This window comes from Microcebus murinus, chromosome 5 (genome assembly GCF_040939455.1).
Source record: "Microcebus murinus isolate Inina chromosome 5, M.murinus_Inina_mat1.0, whole genome shotgun sequence".
In the NCBI taxonomy this organism is placed as follows: domain Eukaryota; kingdom Metazoa; phylum Chordata; class Mammalia; order Primates; family Cheirogaleidae; genus Microcebus; species Microcebus murinus.
This window is the reverse complement of record NC_134108.1, coordinates 11,619,850-11,638,669: the sequence shown is the minus strand read 5'-3', so window position 1 is coordinate 11,638,669 and position 18,820 is coordinate 11,619,850. Positions and strand designations below refer to the sequence as shown.

General features: G+C 33.7%; 1 protein-coding gene across 7 annotated transcripts in view; it reads left to right on the top strand.

Moving 5' to 3' along the window:
• Positions 1-18,820, top strand: part of SCAF8 (SR-related CTD associated factor 8) — a 185,990-nt gene that overhangs the window by 38,435 nt on the left and 128,735 nt on the right. For all 7 annotated transcript variants that reach the window (XM_012759849.3, XM_012759847.3, XM_012759850.3 and 4 more), the window contains 3 exons: positions 8,325-8,486; positions 13,193-13,346; positions 14,435-14,565. In XM_012759849.3, coding sequence (XP_012615303.2) covers positions 8,325-8,486; positions 13,193-13,346; positions 14,435-14,565 — 447 coding nt within the window. The remainder of the gene's footprint in view (positions 1-8,324; positions 8,487-13,192; positions 13,347-14,434; positions 14,566-18,820) is intronic.

Sequence of the window (18,820 nt, the reverse complement as noted above, 5' to 3'; positions counted from 1 at the left end):
GTTTAAGTAAATTGAGGCTAAGACATGGGTAGTAAAATAACAAGTATACTGTCTTTTAGGTAAATCAAACTATAAAAATGTTAGTGATTGGAAAATTTCATTTATCTAAAGCTTTTAAAAGTCTTTTTAAAAAATTTAAAAATTAAAAAATTTAAAAAAATGTCTAAAGCTGTGCCTCAAACGGCATATTCCTACTCATAACATATTATGAGTATGAGTAGGAATTATAAGGGGGATCTTGTTAAAATGCAGATTCTGACTCTGTGGAGGAGCCTGTGATTCTGTATTTGTAACAGTTCCTAGATGATGCCTTTCCCATTCCTTCAGAAATCACAATTTGAGTAGTAGGAGGTTAAAGGATAAATATAAATTTGTGGATAAATGTTTTTGATTGATTTAATTTCAGGTTGGGGTAATTTTAATAAAATATTTCAGAATGTTAGGAAGACCTGGAGTGAACAGAGTTATTCTACTGTGAGATGATTGTAGTAGAGTCAGTCTGAAGACTCAAGTCAGTGTCTGAGGAAAGATTTAAATGCTTTGCCTCTACCCATGCTTATATCTGAGATTCAGCAATGGATTTCTTTAATGGTTGAAGTAAGTTGTATATGAATATTTTTAAACTTTTAATTTTGAGATAATTGTAGATTCACATGTAATTGAATCAATAGGAATAAATCATAACAAAACAGAGATGCCATATATCCTTCACTCAGTTACCCCCTTGTATAGTTGTAGCAAAATACCACAACCAAGGCATTGATAACAGTCACCTAATTGACATACGAACCTTATTCATATTTTACTAGTTTTACATGTATTCATTTGCATGTGGCATATTTAGTTCTGTGCAGTTTAATCACATGTATATAAACGCTGTAGTCAAGAGACAGAATAGTTCCTTCACCACAATGATTCATCGTATTTCTGTAGTCATACTCCACATTCAACTCTTCTGCTCCTCCCATTTCTAATGCCTGGCAGTCACAAATCTGTCCTCTTTCTATAATTCTGCATTTCAAGAATGTTATGTAAATGGAATCATACAGTATGTGGCCTTTTGAGATTGGCTTGTTTTGCTCAGCAGAGTTCCTTAAGATCTAGCCTAGTTGTTGCATGTATCCAATAGTTCCTTCTTTTTTATTTCTGAATAGTATTCCATGATATGAAGGTGCCACAGATTAACTGTTTACACATTGGGGGTCTTCTGGGTTATTTCCAGCTTTCGGCTATTAAAAATAAAGCAATAGTAACATTTGTGTACAACATATTACCTGAATGTAAGTTTTCATTTCTCCGGGATAGTGGATAGTGAGTGCATGTTTTTGTTTTATAAGAAACTGCCAAACTATTTTACAGAAGGGTTGTACCTTTTTTTTTTTTAAATTTCAGAATATTACAGGGGTACAAATGTTTTGGTTACATGAATTACTTTTGCACAGTTTGAATCAAAGTTATAAGTGTGTCCATCACCCAGATAGTGTACATTGTATCCATTAGGTATGAATTAACCCAGCACCCTCCCACTTGATTTCCATTGAATTTTACTACTATATGTACACATGAGTGTTGATCATTTAGTTCCAATTTAATAGTGACTACATAGTGACTATTCTTGCTATACTTCACTTAGGAGGATGGTCTCCAGTTCCATCCACATAGTTACAAAAGGTATTAGTTTACCATTTTTTAAATGTCTGAGTAATACTCTGTGGTATACATATACCACATTAATCCACTCATGTATTGTTGGGCACTTGGATCGTTTCCACATCTTTGCAATTGTAAATTGTGCTGCTATAAACATTCAAGTGCAAGTGTCTTTTTTATAAAATGTCTTTTTTTTTTCCTTTGGGTAAATATCCAGTATTGGGATTGCTGGGTCAGATGGTAGGTTTACTTTTAGTTCTTTGAAGTATCTCCATAATTACTTTCCATAGGGGGTTGAACAAGTTTGCATTCCCATCAATAGTGTATAACTATTCCTTTCTCTCTGCATCCACACCATCATCTGTTGTTTTGGGACTTTTTTTTTTTTTTTTTTTTGAGACAGAGTCTCGCTTTGTTGCCTAGGCTAGAGTGAGTGCCGTGGCGTCAGCCTAGCTCACAGCAACCTCAAACTCCTGGGCTCAAGCGATCCTTATGTCTCAGCCTCCCAAGTAGCTGGGACTACAGGCATGAGCCACCATGCCTGGCTAATTTTTTCTATATATATTAGTTGGCCAATTAGTTTCTTTCTATTTATAGTAGAGACGGGGTCTCGCTCTTGCTCAGGCTGGTTTCGAACTCCCGACCTCGAGCAATCCGCCCGCCTCGGCCTCCCAGAGAGCTAGGATTACAGGCGTGAGCCACCGCGCCCGGCCTGTTTTGGGACTTTTTGATAAAAGCCATTCTCACTGGGGTTAGGTGATATCTCATTGTGGTTTTGATTTGTATTTCCCTGATGATTAGAGTCGGTGAGCATTTTTTCATGTTTATTGGCCATTGTCTTCTTTTGAAAAGCTTCTGTTCATGTCTTTTGCCCACTTTTTAATGGGATTATTTGATGTTTTCTTGCTGATTTGCTTGAGTTCTATGTAGATTCTGGTTATTAGTCCTTAATTGGATGTATAGCATGCAGATATTTTCTCCCATTCTGTAGGTTGTCTATGTGCTCTTTTGATTGTTTCCTTGGCTGTGCAGACGCTTTTAAATTTAATCAGGTCCCATTTATTTATTTTTGTTATCATGATTGCCTTTGGGATCTTCTGTATAGGGGATATACCATTTTATAGTCCTTTCACACACCATAAACACATAGTGCAAGTATGGGGGAAACATGGGTGCAGTTTGGTAATGTGTTATCTGTGATTCTATGTTTCAGTCATGAAAGATTTATAGAATAATGAGTCATGGTAATAAAAAATTAATAATAACGATGATACCCTGTAGGCCAGGAAAACTTTTGAAAGAATCTCTGGCCTCTGGCATTTGTCCTAATTATTTTTGCCAGAAATTACTTTATAGGCTGATGTTACTTTTATAAGACAGAAGCAAAGGCCAGAGTGACAAACAGCTATTAGGAAATTTTATAATAAGGTAAATTTTAGAACTAACATTTGTACTAGCTGAAACAGTTGGTCATCTTCTGGTATATTTTTTTCTGCTCTTTGATATTTTCTCAGAGGAAGAATAGAGTCCATATTTAAAGATGGCTGTTATATTTACTTAGCTCTGGTGTTGTGTTTTATAGAGGTCTATTAATATATGTACATATACACATACTTTCATATAAAGTGCAGTATCCTATAACTGCACTTTTATCACAAGTACAGTTTTACCCTTAGGGATGGAGTACACAAAAATTTTATCACTCAGCACAAATAGTCTGAAAGGAGTTTATTTCCAAATTCTCACTTTCTGTATGTAGTTTTTACTAAAGTTCCTCTGCCTTAAAATTAATATTTTAGATCAATTCTAAGCTTTACAACTCCTTATATTTACATTTCAAATATATGTTGAGCTTATCAGACCTTATTTATTATGATAGGAGAAACTTTGCCTGTTTTATTTTATTTGAGAAGGCACAGATATTTATATAATTATAGTCAGCTGGCTCTCCATATCTGTGAATTCCACCTACTGGCATTAAAAATATTTGAAAGAAAAAATTCCACAATGCTCCAAATACCAAAACTTGAATTTGCCATATGCCAAGTACTACATTGAATCCATGCAAATGATGTGATGTGTAGGCCTTGTATTAGGTATAAGTAATCTAGAAATGATTTGAAGTATATGGGATGATGTGTGTAGGTGATGTGCAGATACTACCCATTTTGTATAATAAGGAACCTGAGCATCCTTGGATTTTGGTATCTGTGATGGTTCGGGAACCAGTCCCTATGGATACTGAGTGATGACTGCATTTCTTTTTATTGTCAAATATACATGTACATACACAGAAAAGTACACAAAACACTATATATAGATAAATTCTTATCAAGAGAAGACCTGTGTGACTCCCACTCATTTCAAGAAATAGAATTGTGAAGTCCACACCTCCCAAGTGCCTGATCTTATCCTGCACGTCCCCTATCCAACTAACTATAGTTTGACATTTATGTTAGTCATGTCCTTGCTTGGTATTATAGTTTTACTTTACGAGATGAATTCTTAAAGTAGCTTAATGTACTTTTTAATTTTACATAATAGATACCTGTAATATGTATTCCTTTGTGTACAGTTCTTTCACTCAACATTGTATGTTTAGGATTCTTCCCTATTGTGAGTACCAGTATTTGTTACTATTCATTGTTCCATGTATTCCATTATGTGAATAAACTGCAGCTTGTTCATTCTACTGTTGATATTGTGTGTATGTTTTCTAGTGTTTGGAATTCTCGAACAGTATTGCTGTGAACAATGTAATACATATGTAAGGTAATCTGTATGCTGGTGCAGCTTGCATATCTGTAGGAGTGGAATTGCTGATGATAGGGTATGCATTTCTTCAACTTGGATAATGCTAAATTAGTTTCATATGGTTGTACTAATTTACACTCACACTAGCAATGTATGAATTTGTGTGTTCCTTATCTTTGCCAACACTTGGTATTGTTGGATTTAAATTTTTCTAATTTCTTTAGTCTTAAAGTTTATTTTATTTTATTTTATTTTTGTTAGTCAAGCGTGGTTGTGGGGAGAGACAATGTTAAATCAGCTTAATAATAACTCACAACCTTTGGATCAATTTAAATTTTATTTTAAAAAGTCATTAATAAATCACCTTTATTCAAAGAGTTAAATTCCAGCCAGCTTTAAAACTTAACATGAAGATGGTTTTTAAACTCGTACAGACTCATCAAATAGAATGAATTTCTATTGATTGGCACAGATCCCTCTTATTAAAACTAAAAAAATATTAGGTTGCTTTATGACTACCTTTAGTTTTCTCTAGATTCAGTATTCTCACGTCTAGTTCAATCTCAGCTATTTTACTAAGCTGAGTATTAAATTTGGATTTATTTAGCTTTGCTTCATGAGGAGCTGAGATAATAGTTTTTTCTTACTTGAAGTCATATTCCTACCCCCACCATCTCTCAGGAACACTTCATATCCCTTAAGACAAAATAACCTTTCATCTCTTGCTTCCTTACTAAGGCCTTCTGAGTACAAATAGAAGAGGGCTGGTGATTCCCCATCATCCTCTTCCAGCTTAGATATTGTGGAAATGGATATTGCTGTTGTGGAATTTCTGAAGAAAACTTGAGTTATCACAAGTTTTAAAATAACATAAAAGTGTTGTGTTTGACATTCTATTAATAAAAGAAAATTCCACTTAATTCTTCTTCCTATTTTGTAGTAATATCTCTGACCTGTGTTATGTACTTAACTGTTATTTCCTTAAGAAATGCTGTTTAGATTAGCAGTGAAGATCTTGTAGGCTCAGTTAAGAGTATTAAAAAAGGGCTGTCTAGAAAGTCTCTAGCCACAATTTTCATAACTTTTCATATTACATGGCTGGTTACATTCTGGGGACAGCCTTTGTATGATTAGTGGTTGCTGAACCTTTAGTAAACTTAAACATTGGATGCCCAGAAAGTCTGGGCCGTAATGGGTTTTTATTTGCATAGTGAGAATTTTATGTAAATTATCCTACCTTTTCAGGCTTTATGAGCACCCCATAGTATTAATTCTCAAATGGGGTATATAATAATTATCTTACACAAAGGAAACATAATCTTAGGGAAACATTTTGTGTGACTATTAAGGAAAGTATTTAAGGCTGCCTATGATTTCTTAGAGTTGTTTAATTGGCAGGATCTTTGAACTGCAAATTTTATAACTAAAAATAATCTAGCGTGTAGTCAGTGTTACGTTATCAACTAATACTGGTTTGCTGTTTACAAAAGCCAATTGGGGATGCTGAGGCTACATTATTCCTCCTCTCATGGTACTTAAACAACATTCTTTCACTGAATAGCGCAATCAATTTATTTGTTTCTTATAGTGTTGCTCCATGTAGAATAGGGAGGGTATAAGCAAATTTAGAATCTACCTGGTATATAATTCAATAAAATATTCTTTTTGTCTTTTAAACAACAACTTTAAATATAGAAGTGAATTTATTTGATTCTTGTAACATTTTTCCATGTGTACTATGGCATAATACTAGAGCCTAGTTCAATTCTGTGGTAAAAATATACCATTGAAATTTGTCATTATCTGGCATAATGAAGAGTTAAATGTTAGAATAGTAAATGCAGGTTATTGACATCTATGGGGAACCATGGATAGGCTTCAAAGGGACTAGGGAACTTCCTGGAGAGTGTACCTCTTAAAGGAGGCTTCCAAAATGTTAAAAAACCATTGATAGAGCAGTGATTTTTATTTTAAAACAGGGGTAAGGGGGGAAGTGGGCCACAATTTTATATAGAGTATTAGAATGTTTAGGAAGATGAATAATTAGAAAACCATAGTTACCATTATAACATGTTTGGGGGTGGGGTTGGGAGATTCAAAAAATAGCCAACATAAAAAGAATAGCAACAGAATCTTGGTACAAATGGCTAGAAGTTAGAGAGAAAGCTTTAAGAGCAGGTCCTAGTACTAGTAAGGTTTATCACATTTGCTAATTAACCTGTGAATGTTATAACCTCTTTTGCATATCTTATTTTTTGTATAAGGTAAGTGTAAAGTTCATTGTGTTTCTATGGCATAGCATAAAAGAATTATATCTTTGAGCCAAGAAAAAAAACTTCTTTTTATTGTAGCTTATACCTAAGCTAACCCATGATGTAAGAGTTTGCCTAACTCTACAAGCTAGAAATTGTAGGATTTTGTTGCTGGAACCCATAAATGTTGGCGGCTCCTAAGCCAAATTTTTATGTGCAGGTAAAAGAAAAATTAATGTGGTGTCAGGTATGACACCGTGTCACATCCCTGTTCCTTATACCACCATTAGCATCATTCATGCTTTGCCTTTGCAGATACAGCCACATGCTCCTGTTTTTGCCATTCTAACTTTGTTGTTTTTTTTTTAATTATAATAATGTCAACTTTTAGTAGTTGCAGATGGGGTGGCAGCAGATTTTCAGAAACAATAACTTTAAAGAGAGACTTTTTTTATCCTTTCGTTGGGTTAAACCTAAAACTTTAATGTCCAAACACCAACATTATTCCCCTTTTATAAACTACTGGAAGCACTTTAACAGCTAGAAGTCTAGAATAGCTATTTGTGAATTGATGTTAAAGATTTTCTTCATTTTCTTGACTTAATAGAGACCTTAGAGATAAGGAACTTAAAAAGTTAGGGATAATGTAAAAATCTTTAGATATAAGGATTTTAAGGAACAAATCAAATGTCTAGTCTGTGCAGAAAATCATTCATTATCTTGGATGAAAATCCCATTTAGAAACTTTTATGTGGGTGGGTTGAGGATTCTTTTCTCACTGATACTCAGCCTTAGATTTCCAAGAAGGGTTTCTGGAGATTGCGATTTTAATTTAGTATCATATATAATTTCTAGGAAACTACTTTGGGTGAAATACTATTAAAATATTTTAGGAAGTAGAACCTGTTTTACAGCCATAATTATATTTTAATCAACATGTGTTTGGGAAGCAGATTTTCTTATACTTCTGAATATGGAGACAAAATAGGAGCAGTACCCTTAGTAGTAAAAGGATTCTGTATTGTGCTCACCTCACTACCTAGGCTGGGATAACCTGTGGTGAGAAAGTAGGGAACTTTTGTATTTCTCAAAATGGGTAATAGATAAGATGGTTGAGAAACACTGAGCTAGTGGAGTAGCTGAAAATAGTGTCTTACCTCTCATAGATGTGGTATTTGAGAAAAAACTTGAAAATTTTCTCTTGGTATATTTAGAATGTTATAATTTGCCATTTGGTATTTGTTCTTTTCTTAGTACAGAAACTCTTTTGTTAAATGTTTCAGATGAAGTCTAAGGCATGTTGGCAATGCTTTTTCTAGAGCCCTTCTTTCCTGAGTTTGCTTCTTCCTTTCATGTAGCTTTTCAAAATAATTAAATTTTTTAAATTACAATATCTTATTTATCATTTTGTTTTTTGTCATTCAAGCCAGTAATTCAGTACTGTTTTAGAATTTAGGTGACTGGTAGTTGAACTGAATGAGTAGTCAAAATAGATTGTTTAGATGCTATTCCAGAGACCGAGACAGTGTGGAATAGTCAGTGTCTGAATATTCATTACCTCAGCATGGGCAGTGTTTTTGTGTTTATGTGAGATTTATGATGATGTTTTTCTATCAAGAATTTTACCTTTCCATTTCCTTCCCTTCTCACTCTTCTTTTTTTCATCAGTGTAAACCAGAATACAAGGTACCTGGACTTTATGTTATTGACTCTATTGTGCGACAATCCCGACATCAGTTTGGTCAAGAAAAGGATGTGTTTGCGCCCAGATTTAGTAATAACATCATTAGCACTTTCCAGAATTTATATCGTTGCCCTGGGGACGACAAGGTATGCTGCTATTTTTTTTTTTTTAAGAGATACATTACCATATTGGTTTTCAGTTAGTCTTTAGATTGTCTAAATATAGTCACATGCCACATAACAATGTTTCAGTCAACAACAGACTACACATACAACCGTGGTCCTGTTAAGATTATAATACCATATTTTTACTGTGCCTTTTCTTGTGTTTAGATACACAAACACCATTGTGTTACACTTGCCTGTAGTATTCAGTACAGTGTCATGATGTACATGTTTATAGTGTAGAAGCAATAGATTTTATCATATGTAGTAGGCTATACTATATAGGTCTGTTTAATGCTTTGATATTCTCTGGACAACGAAATCACTTCACGAGGCATTATTTCTCAAAATGTATGCCCGTTGTTTGGCAATGCTTAACTGTATATGGCTTTATGTTATTTACTTTTAGTTAATTCAGATTTAAATGTTTAATTATTAAAATATCCATGTTCCTTCTTGTTCTCAGAATTTCTTAAGCAGAGTACAAAGATTTAGTTGATTTTCCTATTATTTAATTTATTGAAGCAATTGATGTTAAAGAAACTGCTACAATAAGTTTTTGGAATTACACTGAACATTTATGCACACACACAACTAATTCAGAATTGTGGTTATTTGACTTGAACTAATATTTAACATTCCATTGTCTGTGAAAAATGGATTTGCCAAGTAATCAGTAGAAAATAACTGTATATCAAAATTATTTTGTTATGGTAGGATTTTTATTGGTACTAGAAATCACGCTATTAGGTCTGTTAGATCTGAATGTGTACATATTGTATAATAACAAGTATAAAGAAAGCTTTGGACACTGAGGGGAATAAAAAAGAGTTGCTTATCCTCATATTTACCCTGAGAATGTTAGAAAGTTATTTATTTTGGGTGCTGATTTGGAAATTTAGGTGTGCAACAGGGTTGGTTGCAATGTTGATTAAGAAAAGATAAGACTGGATAAAGACTAATGTTTAGCTGGGCCTAGTGGCTCACACCTATAATGTTAGCACTCTGGGAGGCCGAGGCAGGAGGATAGCTTGAGCTCAGGAGTTCAGAGACCAGCCTGAGCAAGAGCGAGACCCCGTCTCTACTAAAAATAGAAAGAAATTAGTCAAACAACTAAAAACAGAAAAAGAAAAAAAATTAGCCAGGCATGGTGGTGCATGCTTGTAGTCCCACCTACTCGGGAGACTGAGGCAGAAGGATCGCTTTAGCCCAGGAGTTTGAGGTTGCTGTGAGCTAGGCTGATGCCACAGCACTCTGGCCCAGGCAAGAGAGCAAGACTCTGTCTCAAAAAAAAAAGACTAATGTTTGCTTTAAGGAGGAACCAGTAAAGTTAAATGCTCACCACAAACCTTCCATCTCATCTCAAATATCACAAGATTAGATAGTTACTATATTTAATAACTATTATAGTCTTGAATCAGAAAAAAATCTTGTTACAATGAATAGATGTGGAGGTAAATTTATTATAGTATATTTTGTAAACTATCCTTGGATATACTTCTTGTGATAAAAAGTGTTTTTAATTACTTTGATATTTTGGTAATTCTATATAGGCAAAAAAAGAGTGCCTCTCATTTTAAGTGACTATCTTAATTTTCAAAATAGATATCTTAGAATCCCACCTGAAATAACTTGCTAATTTGAAATTTTATGTAAGCATTTTTTAAAGTAACTTTAAACACTTTGACTTAGAAATTTCACTAGTTTATCTCTCCATCTGGGTCCAAAAAGAAGAAAGAACAACAACAAAAAAAGAAATTTCACAAGTTTAGACTTGGATATTTATTAATTACAGTGAACAATCTGTCTTGAATTTGTAGGTTTCATAATATAATATCTCATTTATAATAGGGTTTATGGAATATGCCCTTTTTTTTAACCACAGAAGGAAAGAATCCATTAATACTGTAATCTCAGTCATAAGTGAGAGGCATTATTTGTTTGGATATATATGTATAGAATAATAGTTGTTAGGTATTGACCAATTTTGAAGTGCGTAAAGAGTGTCTTGGAAACTGAAAAGATTTTTATATAAAGCAAAAGAATGTAAGGCACTTTGCTAATGTTTTTGAAAGGAGAAATAGTCAAATCAGAAACTATAAAGCATTCTTTGGTGTAATTTATTATGCTTCATTTGAAATAATTTGTACATTAATGTAGTTTGAACATAGTTTAAAAATATGTCACTGTAATATTATGAGAGATTTAAAGATAAACCAGATCCTAATTCTGAAAATGGTTACTTTACCTTATAAAATATATACATTTAACAGAATGCTCTTTTTTATATTTAATTTTAGCCTCTGCCATTTAAATATTTTTTTCCTAATGAAGTAGCATCACAGTAGTAATAACTAGTACTTAGTGCTTGTTTATAGAACTTTCATATGTTAAACAGTTGTGAATCAAATTGGTAACAAGAAAATAGTTGCATAATCCATTCTGCTTTTATTAATAACAATATGAGTTCATGATACTGTGACTGTTATTTAAGTGTATAATCTGGGTAAAATGTTTGTATTTCAAGAAGCAAGACATAATAGCTGGACCAATTGATGTTTCTTCCAAAATACTGTAGAATATCTTGTAGAACAAAGATATTCTTCTTTGTTGGGCATATTTTTCTGCCTATAAGTCTGAAGCTTTCAGGGTCTTTAAAACTTCTAACACAAACAAGGGAGGCAGTTAAGTAGGAATTTTTCTACTTATGAAGTTCTCCCTTAAATATTACTAATTATGTTATTAGATTACAGAATGACCCAAGAATTAGAAGTCATTAATACTCAGTCTTTTCAAGTTTACAATACATAGACTATAACAGAAGAGACAGGCAACAATTAAACAGAATTTCACAACTAAATAAAATTTCATATGAAATCTTTTTTGGACCAAGATTAGGGTATAAGTAATTAAATAGATGTGTTTCATGGTGTTGCTGTAAGAAGAGCTGTAACTAATAAATAAGGCATATTTCTGTCCCACAGTGCTCAAAATTTATAAGTGGTTAAGGTATTTAAGATACTAGCCAGCCTAAACAATTTGATACAATTTGAGATTGAGAAAAATATCAAGAGAATCCTTTGTATATAGTCATATTTTATAAATGGGGACACTAAGGTTTATTTATTTATTTTTAATTTATTGACACAGCCTGAGACCAGGGTAAATCAGAAAGGTTATATAGATAGTATATATTTCATGAATTTTATAGCAGCTACATAAACATATGACTGACTGAAAAATTATCAAAAATACAGAGAATTCTGAATATTTAATCCAGAAAGGGTGAAACTAAAACAAAAATGTGATAGATTTGGTGGTAAAGGGATTGAAGTGGGAGTTGGAGTGAGCAATGTTCAGACTCTTTAGTGGGTAGAGTAAATTGAATGCAGTGCTGCTATTCAAGGGCCTATTATCAAGAAGAGAAAATCACTGAGATGGTTCACTGATGACAAGTCTGCTTGCCATTAGAAACAGGTTTTTAAATTTTTTTTTTCTTTTCAGAATGATAGAGGACTCATTATTGTGAGGAATGAAATAATGTGGAGCATTATTTATCATTCTGAGAGCCAGATTAAGTAATAGTAGTATGGCATTGACATTGTACAACAGGGGAGAGGGAGTAGGAAACAATAAGGAAAAGACACAATGAAGAGAGAAGAGATGGATATGCTTCAGATTCTACCTGTAGAAAAGTTTATCCATGTCTGGTTTATAATACAGTAGGGAATTAGAATTTCTGGCAAGATGTTTAGAAAGGAAGTAATTTGGTTAAATTCTTATATGAGGAAATACCCTCCCCTTAAGTAGCTTGTAAAATGAAAATTTTAAAAATCATGTTAGATAAGTACTTTGTCGTGAAATTACTTATTTGTTCAAAAGATAGACATTGTATGAGACAAAGTTAAAATCACCTGGAAATACAACTCTAGTACCATGTTTCCCCAAAAATAAGACCTACCCATAAAATAAGCCCTAGCAGGATTTTTAAGCATTTGTGCAATATAAGCCCTACCCCAAAAATAAGACCTAGTGATGGGCATGGCTATGCAGCGTATCTGCACAACCCATGCGTTTTGTTGCAGAACGGTAAGTAAAGACAACGAGCAGCCCTTCTCATCTGCCCCATGGTGACAGCTACTATCCCAGAGGTGACCAGAAAGGTGTGAGTAGTCCCACCAACAAGGTCGGCTCCCCCTGTGAGAGGTCTCGGCCATCCTGTGCATGCTGCAAGCCGAAGCTTTGAGGGGAAAATAACACATCCCCTGAAAATAAGCCCTAGGGTGTCTTCTTGAGGAAAAATAAACATAAGACCCTGTCTTAGTTTTGAGGAAACACGGTAGTCCTGAGATGAATTCTGACTCTGCCTCAGACTCCTTAAGATAGTTCTCCAGCCAATGGTGTCATCCATCTCATTAGAATTGACATAGAGGAGGAAGCCTATTTGTCATCTTTGTCTTCAGCTAAATGTAGCTTTCATTTATCTTGTATATCAGAATTAACATTTTTTTCCTGAGAGAGGGCTAGCAAATGCAGAATGATAGAAAACAGAATTTCAGGGTGGAAAGTAGCATGGAAGTGTTTTAATCCCTCCTTTCCATCCAATTCCCTAATAGCCTCTATGAAGATGGCTTTGCTAAGGTTTTGAAAGCAAAAAACAAAATATCATTTTTCTTTTCTCCCTCTAGAGTAAAATAGTGAGAGTATTAAACTTGTGGCAGAAGAATAATGTATTTAAGAGCGAGATTATTCAGCCTCTTTTGGATATGGCAGCAGGGATACCTCCTCCAGTTGTCACACCTGTTTTGGCTGGTACTACTGCTGCTATGAGCAATACTCCAGGTATGTTGCTTTAATGTAGATTTGTTGTCTAAATATTCTACTCACACTTATCAGATGATTTTTCATATAACAAATTATTTGACAGTATAGAATTTGTTCAGCATTAGATAAATGAAAGAAAATGTAACTCAAAGAGAAAAATAAAATCATATTTTATATTTACATGTAATTCTTTCTAAAATTTAGAAAGCTGGGTTTTTTTTAATCTTCAGAGACATAAATATAATGAACTTACAAAAATTGGTGTGTCAGGTTTGTCCTGATTTATACTATCTGTTTAAACTTGCATATAAATCAACTTAATATTTGTAGAATATTGGGAGAACTTAACATTTATAAGGAACCCTTAGAAAATAATTTAATAAACCAAAATCTTAAAATCATGGTTTTTCTGAGGCATTTAAATGACATTTAAAATTTTTGTCATAGTCTCAAGAATTAAATTTGTTAACATTTTGGTATTTAGTTTTTGTTCATACATGTGAACAAAAATGGTTTTATATGTACTGTATTTTAAAGTACAGTAGTCCTGTCATATCCACAGTGTTGCTATCCATGATTTCAGTTACCTGTGACCAACTGAAAATAGATGACTGCAGTGCAGTATTTGAAAGACAGAGATGGAGAAAGATACTACATTCACTTACCTTTTTCACAATATATTCTAATTTTTCTATTTCATTATTAGTTACTGCTGTTAATCTCTTACTGTGCCTAATTTACAAATTAAACTTTATCATAGGTATCTGTATACATATAGAAAAAAACATAGCATATATAGGGTTCAGTACTAACCACAGTTTCAGGCATCCACTTGGGGGTCTTCAAACATAGGATATGGGAGGAATATGGTGATAGCTTAGTTTATTGAGGACAAGTGTGGACAGATACTTTGGGTTTGTTTGGTTTCTTTTTAACCTATTATAATTTGATAAAGGATTTCAAGTGATTTTTCAAAATGGAGTCAACATGATAAAAACTTTTATATAAATTTGTATATTTTATAAAAGTAATAGAACAAATACCTTTTCAAGTCTTATTTATTTACTTAAATATTTATTGGGGTGGTGTGATGTGCTTTTTAAAAGGAACTCCGGTGACACCTGTTACTCCAGCCAATGTGGTCCAAGGCTTACCTGATCCATGGGTATCTCAGATAACAAATACAGATACACTTGCAGCAGTGGCTCAGATCTTACAAAGTCCTCAAGGCCAACAGGTGAGCAATTTTTCTGTTACGTTGAGATTGATTTAAAATTTATTATTTTCCTAATGTATTGTTTCATAACATACTGCCTAGAGAATGTGTATTTTTTTTAGTTTTATAAAAGTGACATCACTATATATACTTCTTTATAACTTGTCATTTAATAATGCATTGTGAACACTTCTATGTCATCAAAGATTGTTTTATAAAAATTCATTCTATACCAAAATACTGATTTAGCACCTAATTTGTACCAAACATTATTAGGTGCTGTTGCACCCCAGTAACAAGACAGCGTGGTCTCCTATGTTGGAGAAGACTTCTTCCTATTTTAGGGGAGACAGACAATAAAAATATAGGACAAAACTATTTTAGATATTGATATGTGACTTTAGAAAGGATAAATCTGTAGAGTGACTGGGTTTGGGGGTCAGGGTCAGAATCAGAGGGGGTAGCCAAGAGGTGTCTTTGAGGAAGTAACGTTTGAATTGAGCCTTGAAATGGAACTAGTCATGGCAGGGTAGGAGAATAGGACGCAGAAAGAATTTTAAGTGTAGAAGTCGTGATGTGGTAAGCAGTGTGGTGTATTGTAGGAATAGAAAGGTTTCTGTGGCTGGAACTTACGGAGAATAGGGGAGTCAACATCATATGTGTGAATTCATTTGAGGAATGCAAAAGATTGGTGTCTTCACAATGTCAAGTTATTCCATTGTACCTATACATTTATTGTTCATTCATAAAAGACATCTTTTATGTCTCTTAGTTTAGCTTTATACCTTTTTAAATGTAGTTTCCTCACATTTCTTGGATTTATTTCTATGAATATATTTCAATAGATTTGATTTTTATAGTCACCGTCAGCCTGATTGCTGTTAGTTTTTAATTGATTTCCTTTCATTTTTCAGTTATATTATTTGCAACTAATGGTAATTCTTTATCCTGAACTTAAGTATTTAACAATGTATATATTTTTCTTATTTTATTGTACCAGCTCTAAGTTCCAGAAGAGATTTTAACAGAAGTAGTGATAGCACTCATTCATTTTTATTTTTTCAGACTCAGATAGAAACGCCTCTTTTGTTTCTCAGTATCAAGTTGGTTTTGTTTGGAGATACGTGCTCTTTCTTAGGGGTATATTCAGCTGTTCTTAGATGATAGTGTTTTTATTGGGTTTTGATTTAAAATATTATCAGTGAAGATAATAGTATGGGTTTTCTTCTTTAACCGGTGGTTATAATGAATTAGATTACTTGACTTTCTCATAATGATTCAGCATTGCAATTCTATACACACATAAACACAATTGAACTTTTCTGAGGCAGTGCATTCAAATATTCTATAATTTTTGTTTTTTGAAAAGAGTTGTGAAATGTAAATTCTTTTGCATCTATTATAGTTTTCTATTTGTCACTATTTTGCAACCCTTTGAGGTGAGACGAGTCTCTAGTTTTTATCACTATTCTCGGTTTTTAAATTAGGGTTATTTCTGGCTTTGTGAGATGAGTTCAGAAATGTTTACCTTTTTAATATTCTGTATAGTACAACTTGACTACTTACTTTCTGTACCTAGATGTTTTTAGATGAACTTAATCAAAAAACCTCCAGGGCTTAGTGTGTTGTAGATTATTTTTTGATAACATCTTCAAATTTTTTCTTTGTTATTTTTATCCACTTATTCTACCTTTCCCAAATAGGCTTCAATAAAGATATTTATGGTTAAAAACCATCGATTTTGTTACTTTTCCATAATTGTACACAATTCTTTAAAAATTTAACTTTGGCATGCACATCTGATGTATGTTGTGTTTTTGCTGTTTTTAGATTTGTGTTTACTAGAGTTTTTGCTTTTTCTTTCTTTCTGTTACTACCCTAGTCTTCCTTCAATTTTGGACTATTGATGTCATAATCTAAATAGCCTTTGGTATCTTTGTATCTTTTCCCTTTTTGATCCATCATTTTATTTCTCTGAATCTTTAAAAATGGTCATATATATCTATATGCTCAGAAGCATGCAGTAATTACTTGTTATACATAGAGTAAAATCCATCCAACTTTGTGGCATTTAATGTTATTCTCAGTGTAACCTATTATTTTTTTCAACTATTTTTATTATTTATATCACATAGATTTATAGATTTCTCTAAATTAATGTAAGTATTTTTTTTGCTCATGTTACTCTTCCTTTTACTTTTATTATATGCTTTTCCATTTGCCTTACATCTCACCCTTTCTTCACTATTCAAATCAAGTTAAACTGTTTCAGTGCTTGTTTGGTCTCTGAAGTCCAGTGGTATTGTGTCCCTTCATTGGTACTTGTTTTTCATTCAATTCCATTCAAGTCCAGTCAACAAGCATTTACTGTGACTTGCAATGTTTGAGACACAGTACTTTTTGCTGGGGTATGCAAGATAAAGAAAAATATCCTCTGGTCTCTGGACACCTAGAGTTTAATAGGCAGTGTTTATTGGAATGCGTAAATGTAAGAATCATGGGAGGGCCAGGCATGGTGGCTCATGCTTTATAATTCCAACACTTTGGGAGACTGAGATGGAAGGATCACTTGAGGCCGGGAGTTTGAGACCAGCCTGGGCAACATAGTGAGACTCTGTACAAAAAATTTAAAAATTAGCCAGGCATGGCAAGCATTTGCACCTGTAGTCCTAGCTTCTTGGGAGGTTAAGCTAAGAGGATCACTCAGGTCCAGGAGTTCGAGGTTGTGGTGAGCTATGATTGAGCCACTGCACTCCAGCCTGGGCAAGAGAGCAAGATTCAGTCTGTTAAAAAAGAAAAATCATGGGAGTAGTAAAAGGGCTTTGAAAATTCAGAAGTAAAGATAATTCTTTGGCTTGAATAATTGGTTCAGGGAAAATTCTATTGTACAGATGATATTTAATTTTTTTAAAGGATAGGTAAGAAAGACACGCTAAGGATCAGCTCTGTAGATAGAAGACTATTGAGAGTAAAAGATGAATTCTTAATCTTTCAAACAAAACCTCTTTTACCTGCATCTTCATTTAATGGAAATGTTGTTTTTCTAGTTGCTCAGACTCAAAAGCTTAGAGTCATCCTTGATTTTTCTCTTTGTTTCATTCTTCATATCTAGTCTCTTAAGAAATCCTGTACCTTCAGAATATGTTCTTAATCTTCTAACCACTGAGCCACCATCGTTTCTCACGTGTTCCTTTGTTTTATTTGTTTTTTAGAGACAGATCTCTTTCTGTCTTCCAGGCTGGAGTGCAATGGGTGTGGTCATTGCTCTCTGCAACCTCAAACTCCTGGCCTCAAGTGATCCTCCCACCTCGGCTTCCCAAAGTGCTGGAATTAAAGGCATGAGCCACCATGCACCGCTTTCACGTGTTTTATTGCAGTAACCTCTTAATGGGACTTCCACCCTTGTTTCACTACAGTCTGTTCGTACTCCCCCAGGCAGAGTGACCCTTCTAATACATAATCACTCATGTAACTCCTCTGCTCAGATTCCTCCAGTGGCTCCCTGTCTCAACGCCCTGAAAGCCCAAGTCTTAACAATCACTTCACGAGGTCTTGTATGCTCTCAGTTTGACCTGTTGTTCCCTTTCCAACATTTTCTATCACTGATCAAATATTTTTTCTAAACTAATGGTACGTATTTTCTCTGCTCATGTTGCCACCCATGCTGCACAGTTTATATTATCACTTGCTTCACTTCCTAAACTCTTTCTCCTTGAGACTTGTTCCACTCTAGCCACACTGGCCTTATTGCTGTTCCTTACATATACTACTTATAATCCTGCCTGAAATCTTTGCACTTGATGTTTTCTGTACTGAAAACCCACTTTTCCTATATATTCATATGATTTCAACCTCCTATAAGTCTTTGTTTAAAGATCATCTTAATAAGGCCCTCAGTGACTGCTATTTAAAATTGTATACTCTATCTTTTATCCTCTGTATACTCCCTCCCTTTCTCACCTGCCATATTTCCTTCATTAGCACTCAACTACCTTCTATGGTGTTATATAATTTGCTTATTTGTTTTTTCTCTATCTCTCCTTGCTGGAATAGATGCTGTACAAGGACAAGGATGTTTGTTTTCTTCACTGCTGTATTTCTAGTGTCTAGGTTTTAGTAGGTGTTATATAGGAGAATATATTGTTGTGGAATGAATGAATGAATGAATGATGTATGGAAGCATAGCAGTGTTGGGTATACAAAAGATGTTTTGGAATTATCTGGAGGAAAAGATAATCAGTGTGTGAGATACTAATAACAAGGTTGAAATGGCAGT